We start from the raw sequence: 23,681 nt of genomic DNA, 5'->3' as shown, positions 1-23,681 counted from the left end.
TGGATAAAAATCCTTTTGGGCCAAGATTGTAGTCAAACGTAATTGTCTTGAGGGATATTCGATATTCCCAACCTACCCAATGCCAACCCTTTTGGTAAATCTGAGCCGTTAATATTTTTATCTATGATGTAGATTTACCGAGTCCCTGAGGTTCCCGGAACTTGTTGATGTAATGGGAATTGAACGCATGCTGACCACCAGGTATATGACAGCTATCATATGATTGGCTGCATGTTTTATAATTCATATATAATATTATTACGTGTGTTTGGTATGGTTGTGTTTATCATTTTATTTCACGATTACAATATTATTGAAATTTTGGAAAATTGTATTTAGTAAATAATTAAAATTACATTAGTAAAATTAATTATAATATAGTAATATAAAATAATTATAAATTAAAATTAAATAATTAATTAATTTATAATTTTTAAAATTTTAAATAAATTATTTAGTTATTTTAATTTTATCTAAGTAATAATTATTTTTATTAACATGCTTGTTAATTATTTATTAATTATATTTTACCTAAATTTTTGTATATATAAAAATAAAATTAAATAAATTATAATTTATTAAATTTAAAATATAATTAAAACATATAATATGAAATATATATGTGAATGCAAATGGATCATATAATGAAGTGCGATCCAAGAAATATGAAGAAATCGAGTATGAGTATTTGTTTGGAAGTTTAAATTTTGATTTGAAATTAAAATAATAAAAATTTTGAAATCAAATAATTCGTATGTAATATAAATTAGTATTTATATAATATTTTAAATATAAAATTAATTTTTAATATAATATAAAAAATAAATGCTTATTTGATTTTTTTTATTGCGGAAAATTTGATGAATAATATAAATGATGGAAATTAACGTTCATTTATCACAAACTCATACAATGAACATCGATGATCATACTACTTAAGAACACTGTAATAAATATCAAGACATTGTAAAGATCAGCAGAAGAAGAAGAAGACTACATTGCAGAGATTCTGGATGGATAACTTACTGCATCCTCAAGATATCCAAACCTCACATCAATCTTGGCTCGATGGCGGCTGCTCCGTCGAGTCTTTAGCCCGATCGTCTTCAGACGACGGCCTATTCTGCAATTCCGGGTGCCGAATGCACTCGATCATGTGAACAACTTCGTCCATGTTCGGACGCACGTCGGGCGCCTTACCGACGCACGACAACGCGATCTGAAGCATCTGCACCATCTCCTCCTCTATGTTCCGATACCTCGTAAGCTCCATATCGAAGACTTCCGACGTCCACTCCTCGCGGACGACGGACCGCACCCATCTCGGGAGGTCGACGACGTCGTCGTAACCCGAGTATTGGATCGGAGACTTCCCCGTGAGCATCTCGAGCAGGACAACTCCAAAGCTGTAAACGTCCGACTTCTGGCTGACTTTCCGCGTCTCGATCACCTCCGGCGCGCGATAACCCGCGACGCGATACTTGACGGGAATGAAATTCATCATTGGGCTCAATCCGAAATCGGAAATACACCCGTTCGAGTTCGAGATATCGTTCGTCAATAATACGTTCGACGACTTGATGTTTCCATGGATGAACTTACCGCCGTCTTCGGAATGGATGTGCGCGAGCCCCTTAGCCGCGCCGAGCGATATATTCAGCCTTGACTCCCAATCGAGCGGCACTCGTCCCGTCCCTCGGTTACCTGTTACGTCGCGACGACTTAGTGATTAACGAATCGACGGCAGACAAAAGAGAATCGACAAGAAAACTTACCGTGCAGAGCTGCGGAGAGGCTCCCCGCCGGCTTGTACTCGTAAACGAGAAGCTTTTCGTCCTTGGAGAAGTAATAAGCAAGCAACGGGACGACATTGGGATGCCTTCCGAGCTTGTTTACGATCTCCATCTGCTGTTCGAACTCCTTCTTACCCGTCCCAGCATCCTTCAGCCGTTTTACTACAACGGTCGTCGCTTCGTCCAAAATAGCCTTATACGCTGTCCCGTAGCTGCCCTTACCTAAAACTTCAGCCGACGCCCTCAGTAGATCCTCGAGATTGAAGCTATACGAGCACCCTTCGAAGAAAACGAGCTTGTTTTTCTCGGCTCCCTGCACTCCACTCCCGAAATCATCTGACTTCAAGTTCTCCGTCTTCGCCGAATTCGCAGCCTTGGCAACGATCACCGTCGTCTTCCCATTTCGCTTCTTCTTCAGACAGAAAACCACGGCGATCAGCAGTAAAAGGAGTAGAATCGAAGCACCCGCGACGACAATGGCTATAACGGCTCCTAAGTTGAATTTCCTCGAGCTATGCGGCGGAGTCGAGGAAAAAGGACTGCTTTCCGGCGAAGGGACGTCGGCGGGAGACAAACCGGAGCAATTATCAGCCAGAGGAAGACCACATAAACGAGTATTTCCGACGAACGAAGAAACCGGGAACTTCTGCAGCGATCGCGGGATCGAACCGCTCAACGAGTTATGGCTCAAATTCAAACTCCTAAGCCTCGGCAGATCGAGCTCCGGGATGATCCCGGAGAGCGTATTGAACTGCAGGTTCAAAACAGAGAGCCTCTTCAGATTCTTGACAGTCTCCGGAATGTTTCCGGAGAAAGAATTCGCCGACAAATCCATGAAGCTAAGTCGTGGCGATAAGGACACCGGAAGGCTGCCGGAGAAGTCGTTACTTTGCAGGAAAACATACTGAAGGGAAGAGATGGATAGTACGTCTGAAGGAATAGTTCCATTCAGATAATTTGATCGAAGACTGAGGACTCGAAGAGCGTCGAGCTTGCCAAGAGTACCGACGGGGATCGAACCATACAGCCCCATCCCGGGAAGATGCACTCCATGCACTCGAGATCCATCTTTCGAGCACGTGATACCAATCCACGACTTACACACCGAGCCGGGAGATTTCCAGTTGAACTCACGAACGTGTGGAACAGAATCCGCAAATTCGAGGAGAGCCTTTGTGTCCGAGTCGAGATCAGAGGCGACGCCATGGATCGTCAGAAGCAGAACAATGTTGGATATTACTGCTAGTCGAAGAAACCGGCGCTTCATTTGCAGTTTTGTAGGAAATGAAGAAGTGCTCGAAGATGCCTCCCGATTATTGTGATATAGAAGAAGCTGTAAAGATCGATTAATACGGATGCAATGCCGGGCTTTCGTGTATTCTAAGCTTCTGTTGAGAACAACAGTATAAGAAAATCAGGGTCAGATAGAAAAGAACAAAAGAAAGAGCCAGCAGAAGCCATTATTGATCTACTGTACTTAGCTTAAGGCTTTATGTTCTTTACTATACATAAATAAAACATTTGAAGTTAAATAGACTACTCCCCAATCTGTTCTTTTTAGAGACACAGTGCAGGGTGTGTTTCTGTTCCTTTTTTTTTTTTCCAAGTTTTTTACTATTTGAACTCCATATTTTTTATTTTTTTTATAAAAGATCACATCAAATATTATTTAAATAAAAAATTTAAACTTCCAAACTCGAAAGAAACACAATGTAATTGCCTTAGTCAGAAAGGAATTGTGTTGAACGAGCCATGTGTGCCAACATGATGTTCGACTTTTAAGAATTAAACGACTATTTTAAGCTAATGTCATACAATCTAGGAAACAAGTTCAACCTTTCATGGTGTATAAAGCCGAATCCCTCGTCTCATTTTGAAGTGTTCGGTACAGAACCACCTTGTCAAACCATGAATTTCAAACTTAAACAAATCGAACTCTATTGAATAAGATCACCTTTATAGTCAAAAAACTACCAAACAAATGATCCCTTCACTAAGATCATTGAGCAGCAACTTTTCAAGATAATGTCACACTATTTACGAAACAAGTTCAATCTTTCCCGGCGGATAAAGTCTAATCCCTCATCTCTTTTTCAAGTGTTCACCTCGCAAAACCGAGAATTTCAAACTTAACAAATCGAACTCTATTGGATAAGAGTCAAAACTAACAAACAAATGATCCCTTCACTAAGATCATTGAGTAGCAACTATTTCAAGACAATGTCACACAATTTAGGAAACAAGTTCAATCTTTCAGGGCATATAAATTCGAATTCCTTGTCTCATTTCAAAGTGTTCCCCACAGAACCACCTCACCAAACAGCGAGTTAAAACTAGAACACGATCGAATAAGACCGGTACTACAAATTTAATCAAACTAACAAATGATCCCTTCACTAAAACCATTGATCAGCAACAAATTTTAACAGCAGCAGTTACTAACTAGTGAATGAATTATGCATCAAACAGTCAAAGAGCAAAGCAAGGAGATTAGCAAATTAAGAGGACCTTTGTTTTATAAAAAGTTGAAAAAAGTTAGCAAAAGCAAAATGTTCTTGATCACTTTTTTTGGGGCATGGTGGAAAAGGAAATGCTACTTTAATACAACTTCAAATCTGCAATCCAAAAACCCTTACTGAAGCAACCCATTACTTAAAAAAGCTGTTAAATATATTATAAGAATCAAGAATCCAAACCAGAAAGATGAAAAAAGTTCCACAATACTACATTAAAGCAAAAGCTAAAGTTCAATTGTAACTTTGTTGCACTAAAGGGAAGGTTAAAGAGGGCTGCCCATGTTAGCCAATACCAGTCATTATATGGGTTGGATTGCACTACAAAAACCTCACAATTACACAAAATTAATCAGGTAGAAAAATACCACAGATCTCACCACTTAATAAGCCAAATTGCAGAGCTCATTAACTTTAATATATATATATATAATAAAAAATTAATAAAATAAACAAAGTGGATCATCCCCACTAAATTTTTTTTATTTATACGTATGGATAAAAAAGAAAAGAACAAGATTCACATCTTGATAGAATTTGGTCCTTCCAAAAAGGGAACAAAGTAGTGTGCCCCACAATCATACATCAAAAACAAAAGCCCAAAAAAGAATAAAATTATCATCAAAAATTAAATAAATGTATATATATCTTGATCAAAATGAACTCGACATAAGAACAAAGCATAATTACCTCAAATAGTCTCTCTCAGAGACAATTACGCAAACACCTTTCGGGCAGAAATTTGTGGTGCAGTGTTAGACAAAGATGATTATGTATTTATACCTGGGGTTTAATCTTCAACCAAAAAAGGGTAGAATTTTGAAATAGGAATCCCCAACGGCATAATACCATAATCATACTCGCTATTGAGAGGCGATTCAAGTTAACGGTCAGTAAAAATTCATTGAGGGGACTTATTATGGTATCTATAATCTGCTCATTTAATAACAATCTCCCATGACAACATGCGGACATTTTTTAGTCGGGATTATTCGACTTCACCTGCTTTTGCTCTACCGAAATTGTCGGCAACAGTGCTAATAAATGCATCCGTTCTTAAATTCTTGGATTATTACGATGATGGAGATGAAGATACGTGTGAATCTTTTGGAGGTCCCGGGAGTATAAGTCCTAATTGATCTATGCCGTTCATTCCGTGGGGTGATGGAATGGATGGCTTGATTTTGCTCGGCAAAAAAATAACGGAGAAGATTACATAATTAATTTGAAATTTGATGCCACGTTTCAAAGCAATTTGAAAATTAATAATTAATTATGTAGCTAGTTTTGGGTGAGCAGATATCTGTCACTTGCATTCTTTCTCGATCGATCTTTATTTGATTTTCTTTGGGGTGGGTTAAAAGGTTTTTGAAGGATTAAATTTTGAATTTTTTGAAAATAATAAAAAAATAATTATTTATATAATATATTTTTATAAAAAATTACATACATTATTTTTAAAATATTATAGTTGAGTCAGTAGGGTCATTTACAGGTGGCGGCAAACATTATTTATTTTTTACAAATATTCAACAATATTTGTGGCTGATGAATTTGATTGAATACTTATTAAGAGGAAAAGCTGTGTGATCGTTAAAATCGAGATAAATTGATTATATATTTATTTTCAAGAATATGTTGTTCAATTTGTCTCGGGATTTTATTTTTTTTATTAGTATTATTTTTTTTAATGAATAATACTATACGGATTTTTAAAGAAATATAGCCGTAGACTCTTCTTCTAATTTTTTATTGGGCTCAAATCAGCCAGTTTCAGAGTTAATATAATTTAAGCTGGGCTGGGCTGAAATGGGCAGAAGTTGGACCAGCCTGTTTGAACAATGTAGGGCTATTTGGAACACCAGTTAGAACTGTTCTTTTTCTTTTCTTTTTTTTTTTTTTTCTAATTTTGTGTAGTTCATCTTTATTTATTTTTATTTTTTTATAATACAATTCTTAATAAATGTTACTAAAATTACAATAATATGATTTTTCAATTTCTTTTTCTCCCACAAAACTATCACATCAATTACTAATTTTTTCTTATTATAAAAAAATTTCAAAACTCTGTATCTAAATAAAGCACAATTTTTTATTATTCTAAAATAATTTTAAAATGACAATTTTCAAAACACTAATTTAACAAAAGCATACAAGCTAGAACTGAATCCACAAAACAATCTGTACCCCGCTGTGAAGGTTCCAATGAATGCGATCATGTGAGAAGCTTTTTATTCAAAGGCTCCTAAAAGAGAAAATGAGTATAAACTCTTGTCAACTATTACAACATAGAACTCAAATGTCAAAAGCCTTAAGGATGTGATTCTTTTCATTCTTGGAGTACAAATAGTAAAAAATCTCTATAGAAACCGAAAAGAAACATACCATTCTTTTCATAAAAAAAAAAAGGACAAGAGAGTTTTTTAGAGTTAGTTGCCTTTTTCGATCTTTTCAAGTTCTTCCCGATTTCTTCTTTCAGCTTCTTCAAGTTCCCTTGCGGCATCCTCTTCATCCTCTTTTTCGTCCTGTGCTTCAAACTCTTTAGCTGCAGCTAGTGCTTTAACCACAGGATCGCGTAGCTCGGAGATGATCCCGCCACCAACTCTGTACTCTTCTTCATCCCCGATCAAGAAAAGACGTTGATCAGGGCCGGTTGCCATGGGGATATCGACTGCCAATAGCTTCATGTCGTACTGGAAAACATCAAGATCATATAGTAAATTTACGACAATGAAATTATCCATCCTTGCATAATATAGGCTCTTAGCACAAGTATAACTTTTGTAAAAAAATAAATAACATTAAATATTTTTTTTCCTCTCACAAAATTTTACTATTCATAGAATTTTCCAAAATTCCAAAATTTCTATCTAAACGAAGCCACAAATTACAACAACATGACTTATAATGTCGAACACATTGAGGCTTATAATAGAATCGAAGTTGAATAAGCATTTAACAGTCTCATGCAAAGCCATATTCCAGGAAATTATTTACTAGAGAATGAACTTTGTACCAAAACACACTAAAAGCAGACGGGGCGAAGGATACCTGGCCTTTCTTCTTCTTGACTTCAATGCTAACTAAGCCTTTCCTCTCTGAACCATGTATGGGGAAAATAAGAAAACACCTTTTGCTTCTTAGCCGTAGTCGGAAATTTTTGAGGGTGACGCCCCCACCCCTCATCACATATGCTCTCAAATCCGTTCCTGTGAGGGGTGCACCCATTACCTCAAGAATACCGGCTGATGTGTTCAACTTCCTCATCGCAATTCTGTAAACTTTATCAGGATTGATTGTGTACCTCGAGCGGAAGTACAAACCCTTGAAGTGCAAAAGGTTTAATTAATGTATTGAATAAGAATTCAGAAAAAATGTTACAATACTCTGTTTTTCTTGTTACCTAAGCGAAAATGGAAGGAGGAAAAACATAAACAACAGGCCAAAAATTATGTCATCAAAGTCCCGGAAGTTAGATAACACAATTTGACATCAAACAACAGATTCAGATTGCCTTTGAATTCCGAACAAATCATAGTACACGTCACAGAAGGTTCTCAACCCAAACAATAGCCAGATGCATCATAGTTCAATACGAGTATGTAAACATCATGATTCTTAACATAAGCATAGATGACTAAAATTCGATACGAAAACCGAATATACATATAGAATCAAGACCAAAAAACAATATTGGATCAACCCATTGCAGCATTGTATTTGTTAAGGTCTTCCTCCCCTTCATCATCAATTAATGAAATAGCAAAACATCTACACTCATTATGTAATGTACCATGATTGATCGACAATATTGAACACCAGAAGCTGTAGATACTGCAAAATACTCACAGTAAAGGCGACGATGGAGGAGGAAAGAGCTAGGAAGCCATACTTGGCCATGCCCTCTGAGAAACCAATGAAAGTATTGGCAATGCCAAACAAGATCCGCCATAGCAGAATGCAGATCACAACTCCACCTGCACCCACCACCACTAGGTAATTCCTCTTCCAGAATGCCTCAATTTGCAGCCCTACAGCCTCCTTGTACCTCACAAACGCATTCTTCATAAACGAAGAAGGACTTTGCCCTAATTTTTGTGCAAATTTTTTTGAATTGGATCCAAAATTCTGAAATGAGTAATACCTCAAACCTAGAAGATTTTTGCTATGCGATGACCTTGAATTCGACTCTAGTTTTCCAAAAACTCCAAAAATATTGGGGGATGACGGAAACTGGCTTCTCTTCGAAGCTGCTGTTGGCAGCAAATGAGAAAAATTGCGAGTTTGTGTAATTTTAGGGCTCTTCGTGACGAATTGAGAAATTCCGCCGCTAGGATTACTACTACTCGATGGAGTTGAAGCAATGCGATGAAGATACCTGATGAAAAACCTTGCTGACGAGGGTTTTGCCATTTCCCCCTTCTCAATTATCCGTTTGCTATTTCGTAATTCGAATTGACCTGAATTAGATTAACGAATCACGAACTCGAGACGATCGATTAGCTCCTCTCCTTGAACAATCGATCAAATCCGCTTCTTGAATCGAACACCCGTAGACTATTTTTGACAGCGAATCGAATCCTTAGGACTGACAGACCGTATGTTGTACGTATTTTTATACGGCGTATCGTGTTCTGTAAAATTTATATATACGCACTTTACTTCCATTTTTTACCATGATTTTTTACTTTTAATAATTACTCCTATCCCTTATTTTTTACAGATTTTAAAAATAGAAACTCAAAAAAAAAAAAAAAAAAAAACCAACACTATCCGCAGAATCTTCACGATACAGTCTTACGCCGTTCGATTTCTTCCTCCGTCAGGCGCCGAACTTCGTTGTATATCTCGGAATTTAGCAAATTCGTGGTGAAATATGCAGATTCTGCACATCCCTTGCTTGGAAGACAACTATTCCTACATGTGATTGTTTGAAATGGGGGCGAAATCCATTTGAACTTTGCTCTATTGACACTCGTTTAGCTACCAATTTGATTATTTGAAAAAGGATTTTTTATATTTTAAGCTCGTGTTTGCAGGATTATTGATGAGGCAACGAAAGATGCAGCAGTGGTGGATCCCGTGGAGCCGCACAAGATTCTTAGTGTAGCTCAGGAAAATGGGGCTAATCTTAAGCTCGTCCTCACCACTCATCACCACTGGTCATCTTCTTTCTTAGTAATTGTTTGTTTGATTTCCTACGTAATTCGTTTTATTTGAGTAGGGTTTCAGTATGTTTGTGTGCTGTTTTGTTGAATTGGTATCTTTGTCGATGCTTGTGTTTATTAGCTTTTAGTTCTATACGTTAATTAGGTAGGGGGGGGGGGGGGGGGGGGGGGGGCGCTTTATACTCATGTAGATGGTGAAGTGCTGGAAATTTCTTGAGTTAAGATGAATTGATCTAAGGTGAAAGAGAATTCATTTAGGATTTGTTTGTTAAATGCTAACAAATATTACTTGTTTTTATGGCAGGGATCATGCTGGTGGCAATGAAAAGATCAAGCAACTAATCCCAGAGATCAAGATTTACGGTGGTGCTGTTGACAACGTAAAAGGGTGCACCGAAAAAGTTGAAAATGGCGATAGGTTCTCTCTCGGGGCCGATATCAACATACTATCCCTACATACACCATGGTATACATTGCATAGCTTGATTTTCTGCTTTATAGCTCTATCTTTCAGCAGTCATCACTATCAGTGTTTAATGTTTACGATTCGGTAGGCTTACGAGTTTCTAATATATGTAAGTTGGTTGGCTGGCTAAGGCAAATTGTTAATCTATTTGTTGTTTTTATGTAGTTGTACGTAGTGGTAATTATTCTTTGGGTAGACTACCTCCTTTGTCAATTAAACGCATCAAACAGTTGATCCATTTCGTATTTGGGAACCCAAATTTTGGCAATGTTAACCCTGCCCATCGTTGCCAAGTTTTCTTGTTTTGGCTTGCCTTATAAATCACTAAGTGTGCGCCTTGTGATTTCAGCCACACCAAGGGCCACATATGCTACTATGTCACTGCGAAAGAAGGAGATGATCCTGCTGTCTTTACTGGAGACACCTTGGTGAGCAGAGATTTACTATGATTTTTCGAAGTATTGGGCCTATTGGCATAACTCATGAACTCTGGAGAACTAAAATACAAAACTTCTACATTTAAGATTCTGTATTCAGCTTCTCGGCAATTTAGTATACTGATTGAAGAAATATATTATACGAAACCAAACAAAGTCTGCAAGATGGTTTGGCAATACATTTTATTCTCCTTTTGTATTCTTGTTTTCGATAAAGTATTGGATTTAGAAAGATATCATTTAATTTCCGATCAACGTTCTAATAAGTTATGGAATATAGAGTACATTATTGATGAAGTGTTGTTATTTTTCTTGTTTTAACATCTGCAGTTTGTTGCTGGCTGTGGGAGGTTTTTCGAAGGCACTGCAGAGAACATGTATCAATCACTATGTGTTACTCTTGGTTCTTTGCCAAAGCCAACCCGAGTATATTGTGGTCATGAGGTAATATATGTTAAGCTTTTCAATACGATTTCATCTTCCCTTTTGTTGAGTTTGGTTTCGTTCTTTTGATGTGGTTTGTAGCATGCATTGTCCTACTTGTTTATTTTTTGTTTTGGGATTCCCTTCAATATTGACTGGACTAGTTGTTTTATGTTTTTATTTCGATCTTAACTTCATTGATTTACTTGTTTAGTTTCAAATTAATTTGGCACTCCCTTGAATATCGACCAGGCTAGTGGTTTCAAGTTCTGGTTTTGATCTTAACTTCATGGTTCTACTCTTTTAGTTTGATTTTGGCATTCCCTTGAATATTGACCTGACAATTAGTTTTAGTTTTGATTTTGATCTTCATTTTGTATTTTCATACGATAGTTTATCTTATTTGGAATACCAACACCAACATATCTTCAAACTGTGCTAGTATACGGTGAAGAACCTACAATTTGCTTTAACGGTGGAACCAGACAATGGGAAGATATCTCAAAAGTTAGCATGGGCTGAACAGAAACGAAAATCCGACCTTCCCACAATTCCATCCACCATTGATGAAGAACTGGAGACTAACCCATTCATGCGTGTTGATCTTCCTGAGCTTCAGGTATGATAATACCTCCATAACTAGATCGTCATTCAAGAATCATTAGCTTATAAACACATCTAAACAAACACCCACCTCTCTCAATGGCCATAACTATTATGGAAACTCATACATATGATTGAATGTAATTAACCACTAATACTTGACCATGCAGGAGAAGGTCGGCTGCAAGTCCCCGGTTGAAGCCATGAAGGAAATACGACAACGAAAGGATAACTGGAGAGGATGATGAACTCATTCGACGCACTTCACGACACTGAATGTATCACCAGCTCTTAGAGAATTCCATACTTATAATAGCTTTTAACAATTCCCATATAATGTTGCATTTGGAGGTGTTGCTTAAGAGTTTTAATATGTTTGGTTGGTTTATAAATCATACTACACTACTTTGTAGTCTTTAATCTTTAATATATCATAAAAATGCTTTCAATGGCTATAGGCAGACAAGGGCAGGAATTTTCTTGAACCCTTTAAACAGGAACACAGATCAATTCAAGAAGATGGGATCAAAAGGTCAATCTGCACAAGCCCATGTAAGTTATCATATTTTGAAAGCAATCTTTTTGATTGATTCTACATTTAGTGTTATTCTCGTTTCCCCATATTGGATACATACAGCTGATGCACTAGAAATCACAAATCCTTGTGGAGAATTGACTCTGAGCAATTGGTCCCACAAAATTGTTGGTTCTTGGATCAGTGGTGGCCACCACCATGAACATCATTCAGCGCACTACACACAGGTATATTTTAATAGTAGCTCTTATATACGTTATGTGTGAATTGTGATTGGGTGTTTTGCAGTGTTTATTATTTATTAATTATTATTTTAGATGATAAATTTGAGTTGGTGGGATGTGTGAGAATCTGGGAATAGTGTGGATAGAATGACAAGTCTAAGTCAGTCATTGAAACTTGTTGTGCAGACACAGTAGTGTTGTTGGATTGGATCTATCTCTGCATTGGCAAACATAACCAAGTGGAGTGAACAGTGTGGTTTAGGTATAAGCAATGCAATAGGCACACATACCCAAAAGTTCAATTTCAGAATACAACTCCCTTTGACTATATATATATATATTTGAATTTATCTATTTAAAAAGTTAGGTATTTAATAGTATGATGATTTTTTTATTTAATGTGATTTTAAAATGAAAGAAAAACTTTCAAAAGAATTAATTGAGAGTATTATTTGTTTATTTATTCAGCTTATTATCAGCCATTTCATCAGTAATTGGAGGCCAATTTTCACACCTTATCTCAATTATTTCTTTTTTGTTTTGTTGCATATTTTGAGTTATTTAAGATATAATAAAAAAAAAATATTAAAAAAAAAAGGGTATGCATATTAAAGGATATATTTCTTTATCAACATTTTTAGATGTACAATAACTATTAAATAATTTTTTTTGATAGATAGATTTAATGCAAAGTTGACAAGTAAATAAAGCTTAAATCTTTATCGATAATTTGAAAATATGAGCCAATTTTTTTGCTCGTGGATATATAATTGAAAGTAGATACTGCTCCTGTAGATATCTAAAATGCATTTTGTAAATATGTTTAGTGTGTGCATAAATACATACATATGTATATATATATAAAGTGGAGTTGCATCAGTGGACAATGCAGTTGCATGCAAATGCAATTGCTGGTGTTATTATTTTTTTTTATTCATAAATTTGGATTTTAATATTTTTGAAGTAAAATAATTATTGGATATGCTATTTTAAATAAAAGATTAATATTCAATGTAATACTTTTCTAAAAATAATAAATAAAAAAATGAGTTATAAAAACATAAAAAAATTTAAATATAAATTAATATTATACAGTTTGTATAATTTTTAATAAAAATATATTATTTTTTTACAAAATATTACTATATTATTTAAATCAAAATTTAAATAAAAAATATAATTTCAAATCAAAATCAAACCAAATAAAGGTTTGCATGTTATTTATTTGAAGCACTTTTAACACTATTTATCTCATATTTCTATAAAAATATACTATTATTTAAGTTAAAATTCAAATTAAATATTGAATTTTAAATAAAAAAATCAAATATATCCTAAATCATATATTGTGTAGAATATTATAAAATTAAAAATTCAGCGTAATATTTTATAAAATAAAATAAATATTTAATGTAATATACTATCTCTATTATGCAAATATGTGCTCGTTTGATCGGACACGAATTTTCATGAAAGTAAGTAATAATGGTTATTTTTTTATAGTTAGAAAAATAAAAAAATATAATAATTCTTTACTTAAAAAAAAAATAATAATATTTTTTAATGACCATTCAAAAGAAAAATGAGTATAAATTTAAATGATGATGTATTTTTAGTTTTTATTTTAATAAAAGTGTGAATGTAAGCAGAGCTAAATGTGTTGTACTTTAACGATTCAGCTTGAGCATAGGTCATCTATTTCGGGGCCCATAGACTAACCCCACGCCCCTTTAATCTTTTACATTGCCAAAAGTCATAAGTTGCAGTATTTCAACATGGAACCAGAGAAAATAATAATAACAATAAAAAATAATTGGTTGATATTATATAAACAAATTAAAATATAAATAATAAAAACGAAATTAAGGTATTTTAGACAAGTAGCTTGAAAACTGATGCAAGTGCAAAAAACAATTTTACATGTAATATGGATTATATGCCAACTTGTTCTAAATATAAAAATTAAATAAAAATACCAAAAAAAAAAAAAAATACATTTTGTGCTGTTGGATGTTAAATTAATGTCATTTGATAATTATAATCTCTATAAATATTATAAAAAAATTCTCATATCTTATCTATTATTGTAATAATGTCATAAATATAATTTAACTACTATATTTTAAAATTTACGTATAAAAAGAAATATATATTCATGGCAGACAAATGGATTGTTAAAATTGTGCTATAAACAGTATTTATTAAACGACAAAGAATGCAATAGGAAATTACGAAAATAGCCCTGTATTGCTATGAATTGTACAGCACTAGTTGATTCGCTAGTGGCAAAGTAGAACAGTGACTGCTGCTGCACCCACCTAAAGTGCAACATGAAACATGAAGTAGGCCAGGCCAGGCCAGGCCAGGTTCATTTTCAAACTTTCTATTATTACACACTGCATTCATATATTTTGTTTTACTTTTAATATTTATTGGTTCTTATCACACAATATTTTTTAAATTTTTTATACTCCCATCCACTTATAATATTTCATTTTTTTTAATTTTGTCATAATTCAAAGTTTATATTTCATTTTCAGTAATTATGAATCTTGTTATTAATTACTAATATTTTTTAACACTTATTATTATTTTATTTATTAATATATAGTTATATGTAAAAGTAAGCTATTATATCTATTCCATACTATTATAATGCTAATATTATTTAATTTATATATATATATAAAAAGTAAATAAAAATCTCAAAATTGAATGAAAAGTACTATTTAATTTTTATAAAATTATCACATTATATATATTTATATAAAATATCATATTAAATATTAATATATTATTATTTTAAAATTTCAAAACTTTGAAAATCTCAAAAGAAAAAAAAATTCTATCTAAACCAAAGAGTAAATATGTTTTTTTCTATGTGTACTATATTGTAAATTAATCTAAAACATAATACTCTTCCGTCCCACATCTCATGTACATATTTTCAATTTCGTTCATCTCATTTATTTTGTTACTTTTTTTAAAAAAAAAATTATACATTTTAATTTTATTTTAAAAAATTTAATTTATAAGTTATTTTAATTTTAATTATACTAATAAATTATTTTAATTTATAATTATTTTTATTATATAATAATTATTTTTACTAAAATATTTTTAATTATTTATTAATTATAATTATACGGCTTCTAAATTTAAGTATCTACCAAAAAGCGGACAAAATTTTCGGGATGGACAGAGTACTCTTTCTATTTGTTCAAAAAATATCAATTCTGTCTATCATCCTTACCAAATTAACTGGTCAAACACTCTTTTCTTTCACAAATTAAGATAGATATATATATATATATACATCTGTATACATAAAACTGCCATGGCCATTGCCATTGCACACACAACACACAGTAAAGAACAGTAGTACACAGTGTTCAGTCTCTTCTTTCCCGAACTTCGATCTCGGTGCGATCCAGAGAGAAATTAGGGTTTAATTTTCACACTACTGTTTAATATATATATATATATAACCCTTCTTTCACTGCACATTTTGTATATATATATATATTTTTCCAATTCATTGATCACCAGCGTCATCGATTCATTCATCCGTCAATCAATGAATGATCCAATCCTCTCTATTTTGTGTGTTCGGGAATTTGTTGGCTTTTTACTGTATTTTTTATTTACTTCTTAATTGCTTATTAATTTGATTCCTCTATATCATCTCTTCATTCATTCTTTATTTCTTACTGCCAAATCAATTCTCTACAGAGAGAATTCTGGAAAGTTATTAATGTGTTTTTTATATGTTTTATTTTTTATTTCATTTGGTTCTCTTTATGCAAGTACATACTGAATGATGAATAATTGAATCTGATTGTGGTTAGTTCTTGGAAATATGAATGAAGCTGATTATATGTGTAGATATATAAGATCATCACTGCTGTGATATTTCTGACTGCCCATTGAATGATCATATGATAATTTTATGTTGTCTGCAGATTTCACTGTTTGTTCTTCGTTTTTGGAGTAAACTTTGCTGTTGTTTCAAAATATGGGGAAATGGGGTTTCTGTTTATGTTCAAATATTGCTCTTCTAGATTAGGCTTCTTCTTCTTCCTGTGAATTAATTAATCACTTTTTATTAATATATAAAATCATAGATTGAAAAAGAGATTTTAATTAATTAGCATTACTTTGATTGTCATCCTGCTCAATTTTGTAATAGTTTCTTTGGATTATTATTGTTGTTCATTTTTAATTTTTTAATTTTAGTTCTTTACCTGTCCTTTTATTACATTATGTTCTTTGATAGAGTAAAGCATTGTAATCTTATTTTCATTCAAAATTGAAACTTATATATGTTTCAAATATATTTTTCTAAAATAATAAAAACTGAATAGGTATTTGATCTAAATGCGGTGTTCCATTCGATGTTTCATATAGAAAATAGGGTTTGTGTTCGATTTGATGTTCCATATAGAAAATATAAGTATTTGATCTAAAAGCAACAATAACTAATTAGTCATTGGGCTTTTTTCATTTCTTGTTGCTATAGAAATGTATGATATTTTTTGGTGTTTTAATTTAATTAATGAATTATGAATTTAAGTGATGAATGAACGCTTAGAATTAGCAGTAGGGTTTTGTTTTTAATTGAGTAATTAATGTGAATTAAGATACGGCGTAAAAGAGCTTCCTTCAGCCCACTCATAGATGGATGAGAATTGGGGTTGAATTACCTGCCGACTCATTCATTCAATCACTCATTCAGTGAACCAATCCACCAACAAATAAGAGAAGATAGATTATATACATATATATTATATCGTATCGACTCGGGTATTAGGCTGATTGATTGAGTGGATGATGCGGGAGATAGTTTTGCACCCCTCCCCCTCTATACTTGGACTGAAGGGAGCTCCTTTTGCCGTGCCTTCATTTTGTTTCTATTCATCATACGTATTGCATTCTCAAAAAAATTACGATTGTACAAGTTGTTGGATCCATTGATCGACGTTGTGCTTAGGCTTCAATATATGTGTGTGGGCCTTTTTGCATTGATGATCATATGCCATATATTGTAATAATGTATACTTTGCACATGATCAAGATTCTTTTTATTATTATTATTATTATTTTGCAGGCTGATTTGGATAACCTAGTAAAACTAATGAACCGAAAGTAACGAAAATCAAAATGAATACATACGAAAGAAAGACGAGAGTTTGGGGACTCAATTCAACAAACCTACTTCTACGGTGGAAGTCAAGGTATTTTTACTGCTATGTATCAATTGATGTGATATTCTGTTAAAAGAAAAAAAGAAAATTAATATATTTTTTATATAAAATTTTGTGGGAAGAATAGTATTAATTTAAATTTAAAATTGTAAAAATAAAAAAAATCCTTAAGTTTATACTTATTTAAAAAGATCATCAGTATTTATTATTAGTTTAGTATTTTGTTTTGAATTTTTTTTTCATGTGAATCATAAATAATTATGTCGATAATATAAAAATAATAATTTAGGTTGAAAATTGATCTTTGTAAAAAAAATAAAATATATTAAAAATCGTATTGAAAATATTTTTAGACAAATAAAATCTTAAATTCTCAATTAATTAAATATTTCATTTTAATTTAAAAAATTTAATAATTGTGTATTTGTCCTCGATTAATTAAATATATGCATTTCTATTTATGGTTAAAATCCATTTTGATAGCACAGTGTACAGTAGTGATCAGCATTTCCTGAACCTCCACGAAAGTCCGACGTTGGCAGGAAATCATCCCCGAATATGAAGGCGGCCGCCGCCAATGCTTCTTCACTAAACTCTGTCCGTATGTATCCAACCGCCGCCGCCATTCGAACCGGCGGTGGCTGGCGATTTCCGGCGACGCCGTGTGTGACGGAATCAGGGTCAATTTCCACAGCCTGTCTCCTTTCTAGTTCCTCCGCCGCCGGTCGGGAAATCAGATTGAAGTTCCGGTGCCGGTGACTTCCGGGATCGTCGGGCACCGCCGCCGGTCGGGAAATCAGGCGAATGCTCCGGCTGTGGTTGCTGCCGGGATTTTCCGACAGGGTCTCCACCGCCTCTCGGGGATTCAGGACGAATTTTTGGGATTGGTTGCCACCAGGTTCTGCCGGCGCGGCCAGGGCGTCCACGGCCCGCCGCCGGGAGGTCAGCACAATTTTCCCCGGCTTGTTGCTTCCATATTTTTCGGCCGCCGGCAGATCGGCACTGCTGCCGTACGACTTTCCCGGCGATGATTCTTGCTTTGCATTATCTGAATTTTTAAGATTAATTATCAGGGTGTATTCTTTAAAAAAAATACTAATTAACATATATTTATATCATATCATAATTTATTTAAATTCAAAATTTTTATTATTTAAATAAAAGTCAAAATCTAAACCTCTGAACAAACACACTCAGCTACATGATGAATTGGTGGTAAATATATATAAATAGATCTTATTTAATATTGACTATGTGAAATAACAATTTCACTTTTTTGAGTTTTCTATGTTAATTATATATATACATATATATATATTATACTATTTAATTATAATATAAAAAAAAGATAAAACGATACTTTTATTTTGAAAAAAAAAAAAATCATTATGACAATGAATTTTTATTTTTTTTCAAAATTATAATAAAATCTAAACGGTTAATTTTACAATATCTACACATGTTTTATTATTTTTCCTCATAAATTCAATATAAATTTACCTTTGGAGTGTTCAGGTTCTTCCCTTTCAGTCGATATTCTAATCGAAACATCAACAAATCCCCTCGTCTCGCCCATTCCATGCTCTCTTCTGATCGGAAAGCTTCCCGATTTCTCGACCGGCCTAGAAAATCGAGTCTCGCCATTCCCACACTCATCGAAAAGTTCCTTAAGGCCAATACTAGCCTTCCCATGGATTCTTTCCCTAAGAAAGATTGGTTCTCGACTATAAACCTCAACATGGAGACCCAAGTGGTCGAGCCCCGAGTCGGGGACCCGAACACTAGTCGAAAATCTCGTTTTCCAGACAGGATCGATCGCCCCCGACTCGTCGATCGTAGTGCAATATTTGTCAGATGGATCAATCCATGTAACCGCAAACCACTGGAGTTTGAAGAGGGATGAAGGTCGAAGGCCTCGTGCGGAGACAAGGCAAACTTCGACCCATAATTTTGGCATGTTTTGAGAATAGTAAAATTGAACATTAGAGAAAGGTTGTTTTGGTATTGATAAAAAGAAAGGGAAGGCTGGCTACCTTGCTTTATGGTAAGGGAATTATTAGGGAATTTGAGGTGGTAAGGAATCGGATTGGATTTTTGTTCACTCCTAAACTCCTACGGCGTAATAATTTAGGCTTTGCTTATCTTTATTTTAAGATTATTTTTGGTATTATTTATAAATATATTGTTTTGTAAAAATAAAAATAAACACACGTAAAATATATACTTCTTTAGTCCCAAATTAAATTAAATAAGCTCTTTAGAGTTTTTGTAATAAATTTAAAAATTATAATATTTTATTAGTTAATAAAAATATATAATAAAAAAATTGATATTTTTACCCTTTGAGTATAAAGTAATTATACATATAAAATATTAGAGTATGATTACTTATTTAATAAAAATAGATACGAAATGAGACAGATGAAATAATAAAAACAGTATTTTGAATTGTAACAAAACGAAGGAGTACTAAATTTCCACGCAAACCAAAGAAGCCCTCATTTTTCGTTCAAAATATTATCCTACTATCATATTCCATTTTTAAAAATAAAGTAAAAACCTATACTTATATTTTAAAAATCAAATTCAAATCCAATTACGCCCTTGGCTTAAAAAAAATCAAAATTATTGAAACAAAGGCTAATTCATGGGCAACCAATTGAAATATAGAAAGTGAGAATAAAATGTAAAGTACTTCAGAAACTCGTCTAACGCTGAGAGACAACTGCAGTTCCATACCAACAATTCAGTTTCAAGAACAAGAATCCACGCAAAAAAACATAAAACATACCTTGTAACACATTCGACAAAATTCCGACAGCCGAGCTCGGGGAAGCCACCAATGAGTGCAGAAAAAGAAGTGGACGGAACCTTTGAAAAGGCCGAAGATAATCAAAAAGTGATTCCTAATCCCACGCTGGGCTCGATTCTCTGATGATATCTTGCTTGATCCACTTCTGTATCGGTTTGATCACAAAGAAGTACTGTTTTCGCAACCAAAGTAAGAGAAGGAATAATTAGAGCTGAGTGCCGAGGAACACAACAATGAAGTTGGGAAGATCCTTACTTGGAAAGCTAAGATCAATGGGATGTAGATCTTTCCCCTGTCGTTTGCATTTGGCCCCTCGATCAATTTCTTGTCGACCAGGATACCCGGTTTTCCATTTAAGGCGACATCGGTTATGGTATTGACCAAACTGGGAATCCAAGCTGTACCAGAAGGCAGAACCTGTGATTCAGAGGAGCCAGTCGAATTTTTTAGAAAAAATAAAAAGGGATCGATAGGTTGAATGTTAGAGGCAGATAAAATGTAGTGAAGAATCACCTTTTCGTCATTTTCATTCTTGGTGCATCTCCCGCTGTTCTCAACCAAAGCCACGGAAATGGCGTATTTCTATGACACGAGCAAACACAATACGTAGAGTGAGATACTGAGGTTTAACGCTGAAAATATAAATTGCAATATGTTTATTTCATGTCGAACATTATGCTCAAGCAATAGATAAAACCTATTATTCCTATCACATGTTTTGAACAAAGCAGCAGCTAAAGAAATCCATCAAACAACTATTCAAATTTAAACTTTTACAATTCAAAACCACATCCAAAATTTAAACCCCCAAACAAATTTTGAAAGCTAACACTCGAAGAACAAATTCATGTTTTTCAAGAAATCACTATTCATGGTATGTAACTATCATGCTCGTCTCCTGCAGTCTACAGAGCTCTAAATACAACCATCAACGCCCTTAGAATGAAAGCAAGAATAGGCATACCTGTATATCCTTTCTGCCAATTCCAGCGCCTTGTCGTATGCATTTCAGAAGGGATTCTGATCTCTTGGAAAAGAACTCCTCATAACTTAATGCATCCGGCGGCGATAGCTGAGCATGTGTCAGAACCACCATAGTTTTATGCCATATTTCCTTACCGAAACTATCAGTAATAGCTTTAACAACTTGCTTGTCCAAATTATCCACTCTATATGCGTCCAAACGGTCCACATAAAGCAACACATCTACGGTTCTGTTCAAAAGGAATCTGCCCAGAAAACTATAGAACAGGTCATTGCAAGATAGAAAAGTCTAAGGTTATTTTTTTCGGTTTTTCACCATTCATTAAATCAAAGACTAGGGTTGTTTTTTTTAGGTTTTTCATATTATACTAAAAATTAAACATCAAATCTAACATCTGTTTTTTATTTTTTATACTATACTAAATATTAATTTTACATTCGTCAATACTTATTTAGATCATATCAAAATAACTATTTCAATTCAAGATTTTAGTATTCAAAACTCAACCCATAATCCAACCCTCAAACAAACTAACACTATAACAAGCATTTGCGCCACTGATTCTAACCTTTTTATGGTCTCGAGCACCTGGTCGCTGACATATCCTCCTTCAACAAGCCCCGGAGTATCAATAATGTTCAGTGTAAATCCAGCTCGTGATCTTGAAACCATCACCGGCCTCGGAGTCTCAGACTGGAAAATCAAGCAACTAATCTCAGACAGAATTCACATCTCTGCTTGCACAAAAGTGTAAGGCTTTGAAACTGTACCTGGAAAGCACTCACAGTCACCGCTCGTTCGCCAATAACTGAATTAACAGTGGACGATTTTCCAACACCTCCTTTCCCCATCACCAGAATTGTCAATGTGTTAACATTCTATAGAAAATAGTATAACTCAAATTAATCCTTAAACGACATTATTACTTAAGAAATCCAGCATAAACATCTTAAACAAGGCTCCAATCTCCAAAAACAAAGTATATATTACTCCATATTGAATGTATAGTCCATGAATTTTTACATGCTCCGATTGGACAACAGAAAGGTGTATATAACTAGCAACATTTTTTGCAAAATCTAGGAATGACATTATTAACCTTGTTCTTCAATTGCCCCAACAACTCAAGCAATTTTTCCTGAGTGGCCGAAGGAAACTGCTGTATAGCGGTCCATTCTTTAATCAGCTGCCCCGCCATTGATTCCTGAACACCATCCAAAAGAGTACCTCAATTAAGACTTCCTAAGCGGTTAGCAATCCAGAATCTACCAAGAAACAGAATCGATGGTATTGTAACTAATTATATTCAAAATTATTATCTAATGTCGCTAAATATGAAGAAAGATAATCCTCCAGCAGCTCTTCCATACCCAAAATTAGAGGAAAAGAAAAACCCTAGACAGAAAACATCAAAACCCTAGAAGCTCATGACAATTACAGAGTGAAATTAGAGCCGCAAAATTCACGAAATGGCTAGAAATTTTCGCCCAAAAAATGAAAAACGAAGCGATAGAGCAGCATTTAAGTAGAAAAAACCCACAAAAATCACGAACCCCTCGCATCAACACAAGCAATCCAAGTATGAAGTCATTAATATCGTTATTACAGCAGAATTAAGGCAGTGAAAGAAAAGGAATCGAGAAGAGGGAGATAGGAAAGGGGCCGCGGAAGGGTTTTAGCAAAATCTGGAGGGGATAAAACCTTATCTGTCAATTCGGCGCTTTGGAACTCTTCTCTTCGTAATGAACGAATCCGATCACCCGTGATGCCCCTGATATCTACCCACAACCGTACCCTTTTCTTTTCTCATTATTTTATTTTATTTTTATTTTAATACCAAATTCCAACAACTTCGGCTCCTATTACAAAAGAGAATTTTTTTTACAGAAAAAAAAATAAAAAATTATAATTTTAAAAAGTTCAAAAAATTTATGTAATAGAAAAAATACTATTTGTTCGATTCGAGCCCAATATGAGTTGATGCTAGAAATTGCATAGACTTGAATGGGGGAAATTCTTCAAAATCAGCCCATTCTTGTCCACGTTATTTTGTGCGGCAAAAGACTACATATAAAATTGTATTTTTTTATTTTTTTTTGGGTTGAATTTGAAAAAAAAAAATGATTTGAATTTGTTATGAAAATAATAATATTTAATAAATATTTTTATTAATATATATATATAATTCAAATAGTAAAATTTAAGAAAGCTTAAAAAAGAAAATCAAATTCAAAATTATAATGTAAATTTATTGAACATTAATAAAGGTTGCATTTGCTTGAGGTTACATTCAAGCCTAGTTACGGATTTAGGATCTTGATTTTGTGCTAACAAATAATATATGCGATATTATTACATATAATATAAGTATAAGATATAAAATAGTTGCATACATATGTGACAGTTAATTTTAACACATAGTGTATTTCTATAAAATACATACGTTATAAATATCTTTATTTCACAGCATACATATTCTGTGAAATAAAAATATGTAATATATTTTTACTGTATTGCT

The 23,681-nt window shown here is 33.6% G+C and overlaps 5 protein-coding genes across 9 annotated transcripts; 1 reads left to right on the top strand and 4 right to left on the bottom strand.

Moving 5' to 3' along the window:
- Positions 1-874: 874 nt before the first annotated feature.
- Positions 875-5,304, bottom strand: LOC127245904 (probable inactive receptor kinase At5g58300). Of its 2 annotated transcripts, none has more exons than XM_051267052.1 (3): positions 4,997-5,304; positions 1,776-3,181; positions 875-1,704 (listed from the first exon to the last, which is right to left on the bottom strand). In XM_051267052.1, the coding sequence occupies exons 2-3, from the start codon at positions 3,058-3,060 to the stop codon at positions 1,055-1,057; spliced, it is 1,935 nt and encodes a 644-aa protein (XP_051123009.1). In that variant the 5' UTR covers positions 3,061-3,181; positions 4,997-5,304; the 3' UTR covers positions 875-1,054. The 2 variants fall into 2 exon arrangements, with proteins under 2 accessions (XP_051123009.1, XP_051123010.1); XM_051267053.1 differs by lacking the exon at positions 4,997-5,304 and adding an exon at positions 3,630-4,748.
- Positions 5,305-6,500: 1,196 nt separating this feature from the next.
- LOC127245968 (uncharacterized) lies at positions 6,501-8,905 on the bottom strand. Its single transcript, XM_051267144.1, has 3 exons — positions 8,156-8,905; positions 7,358-7,630; positions 6,501-6,999 (listed from the first exon to the last, which is right to left on the bottom strand). The coding sequence occupies exons 1-3, from the start codon at positions 8,717-8,719 to the stop codon at positions 6,736-6,738; spliced, it is 1,101 nt and encodes a 366-aa protein (XP_051123101.1). The 5' UTR covers positions 8,720-8,905; the 3' UTR covers positions 6,501-6,735.
- A 153-nt stretch (positions 8,906-9,058) lies between these two features.
- Positions 9,059-11,858, top strand: LOC127245966 (hydroxyacylglutathione hydrolase cytoplasmic). Its single transcript, XM_051267142.1, has 7 exons — positions 9,059-9,229; positions 9,346-9,468; positions 9,779-9,940; positions 10,290-10,368; positions 10,708-10,821; positions 11,243-11,419; positions 11,574-11,858. Exons 1-7 carry the CDS (start codon positions 9,183-9,185, stop codon positions 11,646-11,648), a joined length of 777 nt encoding a protein of 258 aa, XP_051123099.1. The 5' UTR covers positions 9,059-9,182; the 3' UTR covers positions 11,649-11,858.
- Positions 11,859-17,774: 5,916 nt separating this feature from the next.
- LOC127245868 (uncharacterized) lies at positions 17,775-19,872 on the bottom strand. Its single transcript, XM_051266966.1, has 2 exons — positions 18,867-19,872; positions 17,775-18,414 (listed from the first exon to the last, which is right to left on the bottom strand). The coding sequence occupies exons 1-2, from the start codon at positions 19,321-19,323 to the stop codon at positions 17,831-17,833; spliced, it is 1,041 nt and encodes a 346-aa protein (XP_051122923.1). The 5' UTR covers positions 19,324-19,872; the 3' UTR covers positions 17,775-17,830.
- A 138-nt stretch (positions 19,873-20,010) lies between these two features.
- Positions 20,011-22,981, bottom strand: LOC127245869 (translocase of chloroplast 34). 4 transcript variants are annotated; one of them, XM_051266970.1, is made up of 8 exons: positions 22,865-22,981; positions 22,263-22,367; positions 21,934-22,041; positions 21,732-21,856; positions 21,143-21,419; positions 20,692-20,760; positions 20,434-20,595; positions 20,011-20,350 (listed from the first exon to the last, which is right to left on the bottom strand). In XM_051266970.1, the coding sequence occupies exons 2-8, from the start codon at positions 22,359-22,361 to the stop codon at positions 20,273-20,275; spliced, it is 918 nt and encodes a 305-aa protein (XP_051122927.1). In that variant the 5' UTR covers positions 22,362-22,367; positions 22,865-22,981; the 3' UTR covers positions 20,011-20,272. The 4 variants fall into 4 exon arrangements, with proteins under 4 accessions (XP_051122927.1, XP_051122925.1, XP_051122928.1 ...); XM_051266968.1 differs by lacking the exon at positions 22,865-22,981 and adding an exon at positions 22,717-22,864; XM_051266971.1 differs by lacking the exon at positions 22,865-22,981 and adding an exon at positions 22,704-22,858.
- Positions 22,982-23,681: the final 700 nt, after the last annotated feature.

Source organism: Andrographis paniculata, unplaced genomic scaffold (assembly GCF_009805555.1).
Source record: "Andrographis paniculata isolate CXL003 unplaced genomic scaffold, ASM980555v1 Contig25END, whole genome shotgun sequence".
NCBI classification, from domain to species: Eukaryota; Viridiplantae; Streptophyta; class Magnoliopsida; order Lamiales; family Acanthaceae; genus Andrographis; species Andrographis paniculata.
This window is presented reverse-complemented; position numbering and strand designations above follow the sequence as displayed.

What these genes read in the sequence shown, in the direction of transcription:
- LOC127245904 (XM_051267052.1), bottom strand. Translation starts at nt 3,060, where the DNA reads ATGAAGCGCCGGTTTCTTCGACTAGCAGTAATATCCAACATTGTTCTG. An exon ending in CCTCTCCGCAGCTCTGCACG is followed by an intron (nt 1,705 to 1,775) that starts GTAAGTTTTCTT and finishes GCGACGTAACAG; the next exon opens with GTAACCGAGGGACGGGACGA.
- LOC127245868 (XM_051266966.1), bottom strand. Translation starts at nt 19,323, where the DNA reads ATGCCAAAATTATGGGTCGAAGTTTGCCTTGTCTCCGCACGAGGCCTT. An exon ending in AGAACCTGAACACTCCAAAG is followed by an intron (nt 18,415 to 18,866) that starts GTAAATTTATAT and finishes TTAAAAATTCAG; the next exon opens with ATAATGCAAAGCAAGAATCA.
- LOC127245869 (XM_051266968.1), bottom strand. An exon ending in TGACTGTGAGTGCTTTCCAG is followed by an intron (nt 21,857 to 21,933) that starts GTACAGTTTCAA and finishes TTGATTTTCCAG; the next exon opens with TCTGAGACTCCGAGGCCGGT. An exon ending in CATTGATCTTAGCTTTCCAA is followed by an intron (nt 20,351 to 20,433) that starts GTAAGGATCTTC and finishes TTGCGAAAACAG; the next exon opens with TACTTCTTTGTGATCAAACC.
- LOC127245966 (XM_051267142.1), top strand. Translation starts at nt 9,183, where the DNA reads ATGCAGATTCTGCACATCCCTTGCTTGGAAGACAACTATTCCTACAT. An exon ending in CTATCCCTACATACACCATG is followed by an intron (nt 9,941 to 10,289) that starts GTATACATTGCA and finishes TTGTGATTTCAG; the next exon opens with CCACACCAAGGGCCACATAT. An exon ending in GAGTATATTGTGGTCATGAG is followed by an intron (nt 10,822 to 11,242) that starts GTAATATATGTT and finishes AAACTGTGCTAG; the next exon opens with TATACGGTGAAGAACCTACA.
- LOC127245968 (XM_051267144.1), bottom strand. Translation starts at nt 8,719, where the DNA reads ATGGCAAAACCCTCGTCAGCAAGGTTTTTCATCAGGTATCTTCATCGC. An exon ending in CCTCCATCGTCGCCTTTACT is followed by an intron (nt 7,631 to 8,155) that starts GTGAGTATTTTG and finishes TTGCACTTCAAG; the next exon opens with GGTTTGTACTTCCGCTCGAG. An exon ending in TCAAGAAGAAGAAAGGCCAG is followed by an intron (nt 7,000 to 7,357) that starts GTATCCTTCGCC and finishes GATGTTTTCCAG; the next exon opens with TACGACATGAAGCTATTGGC.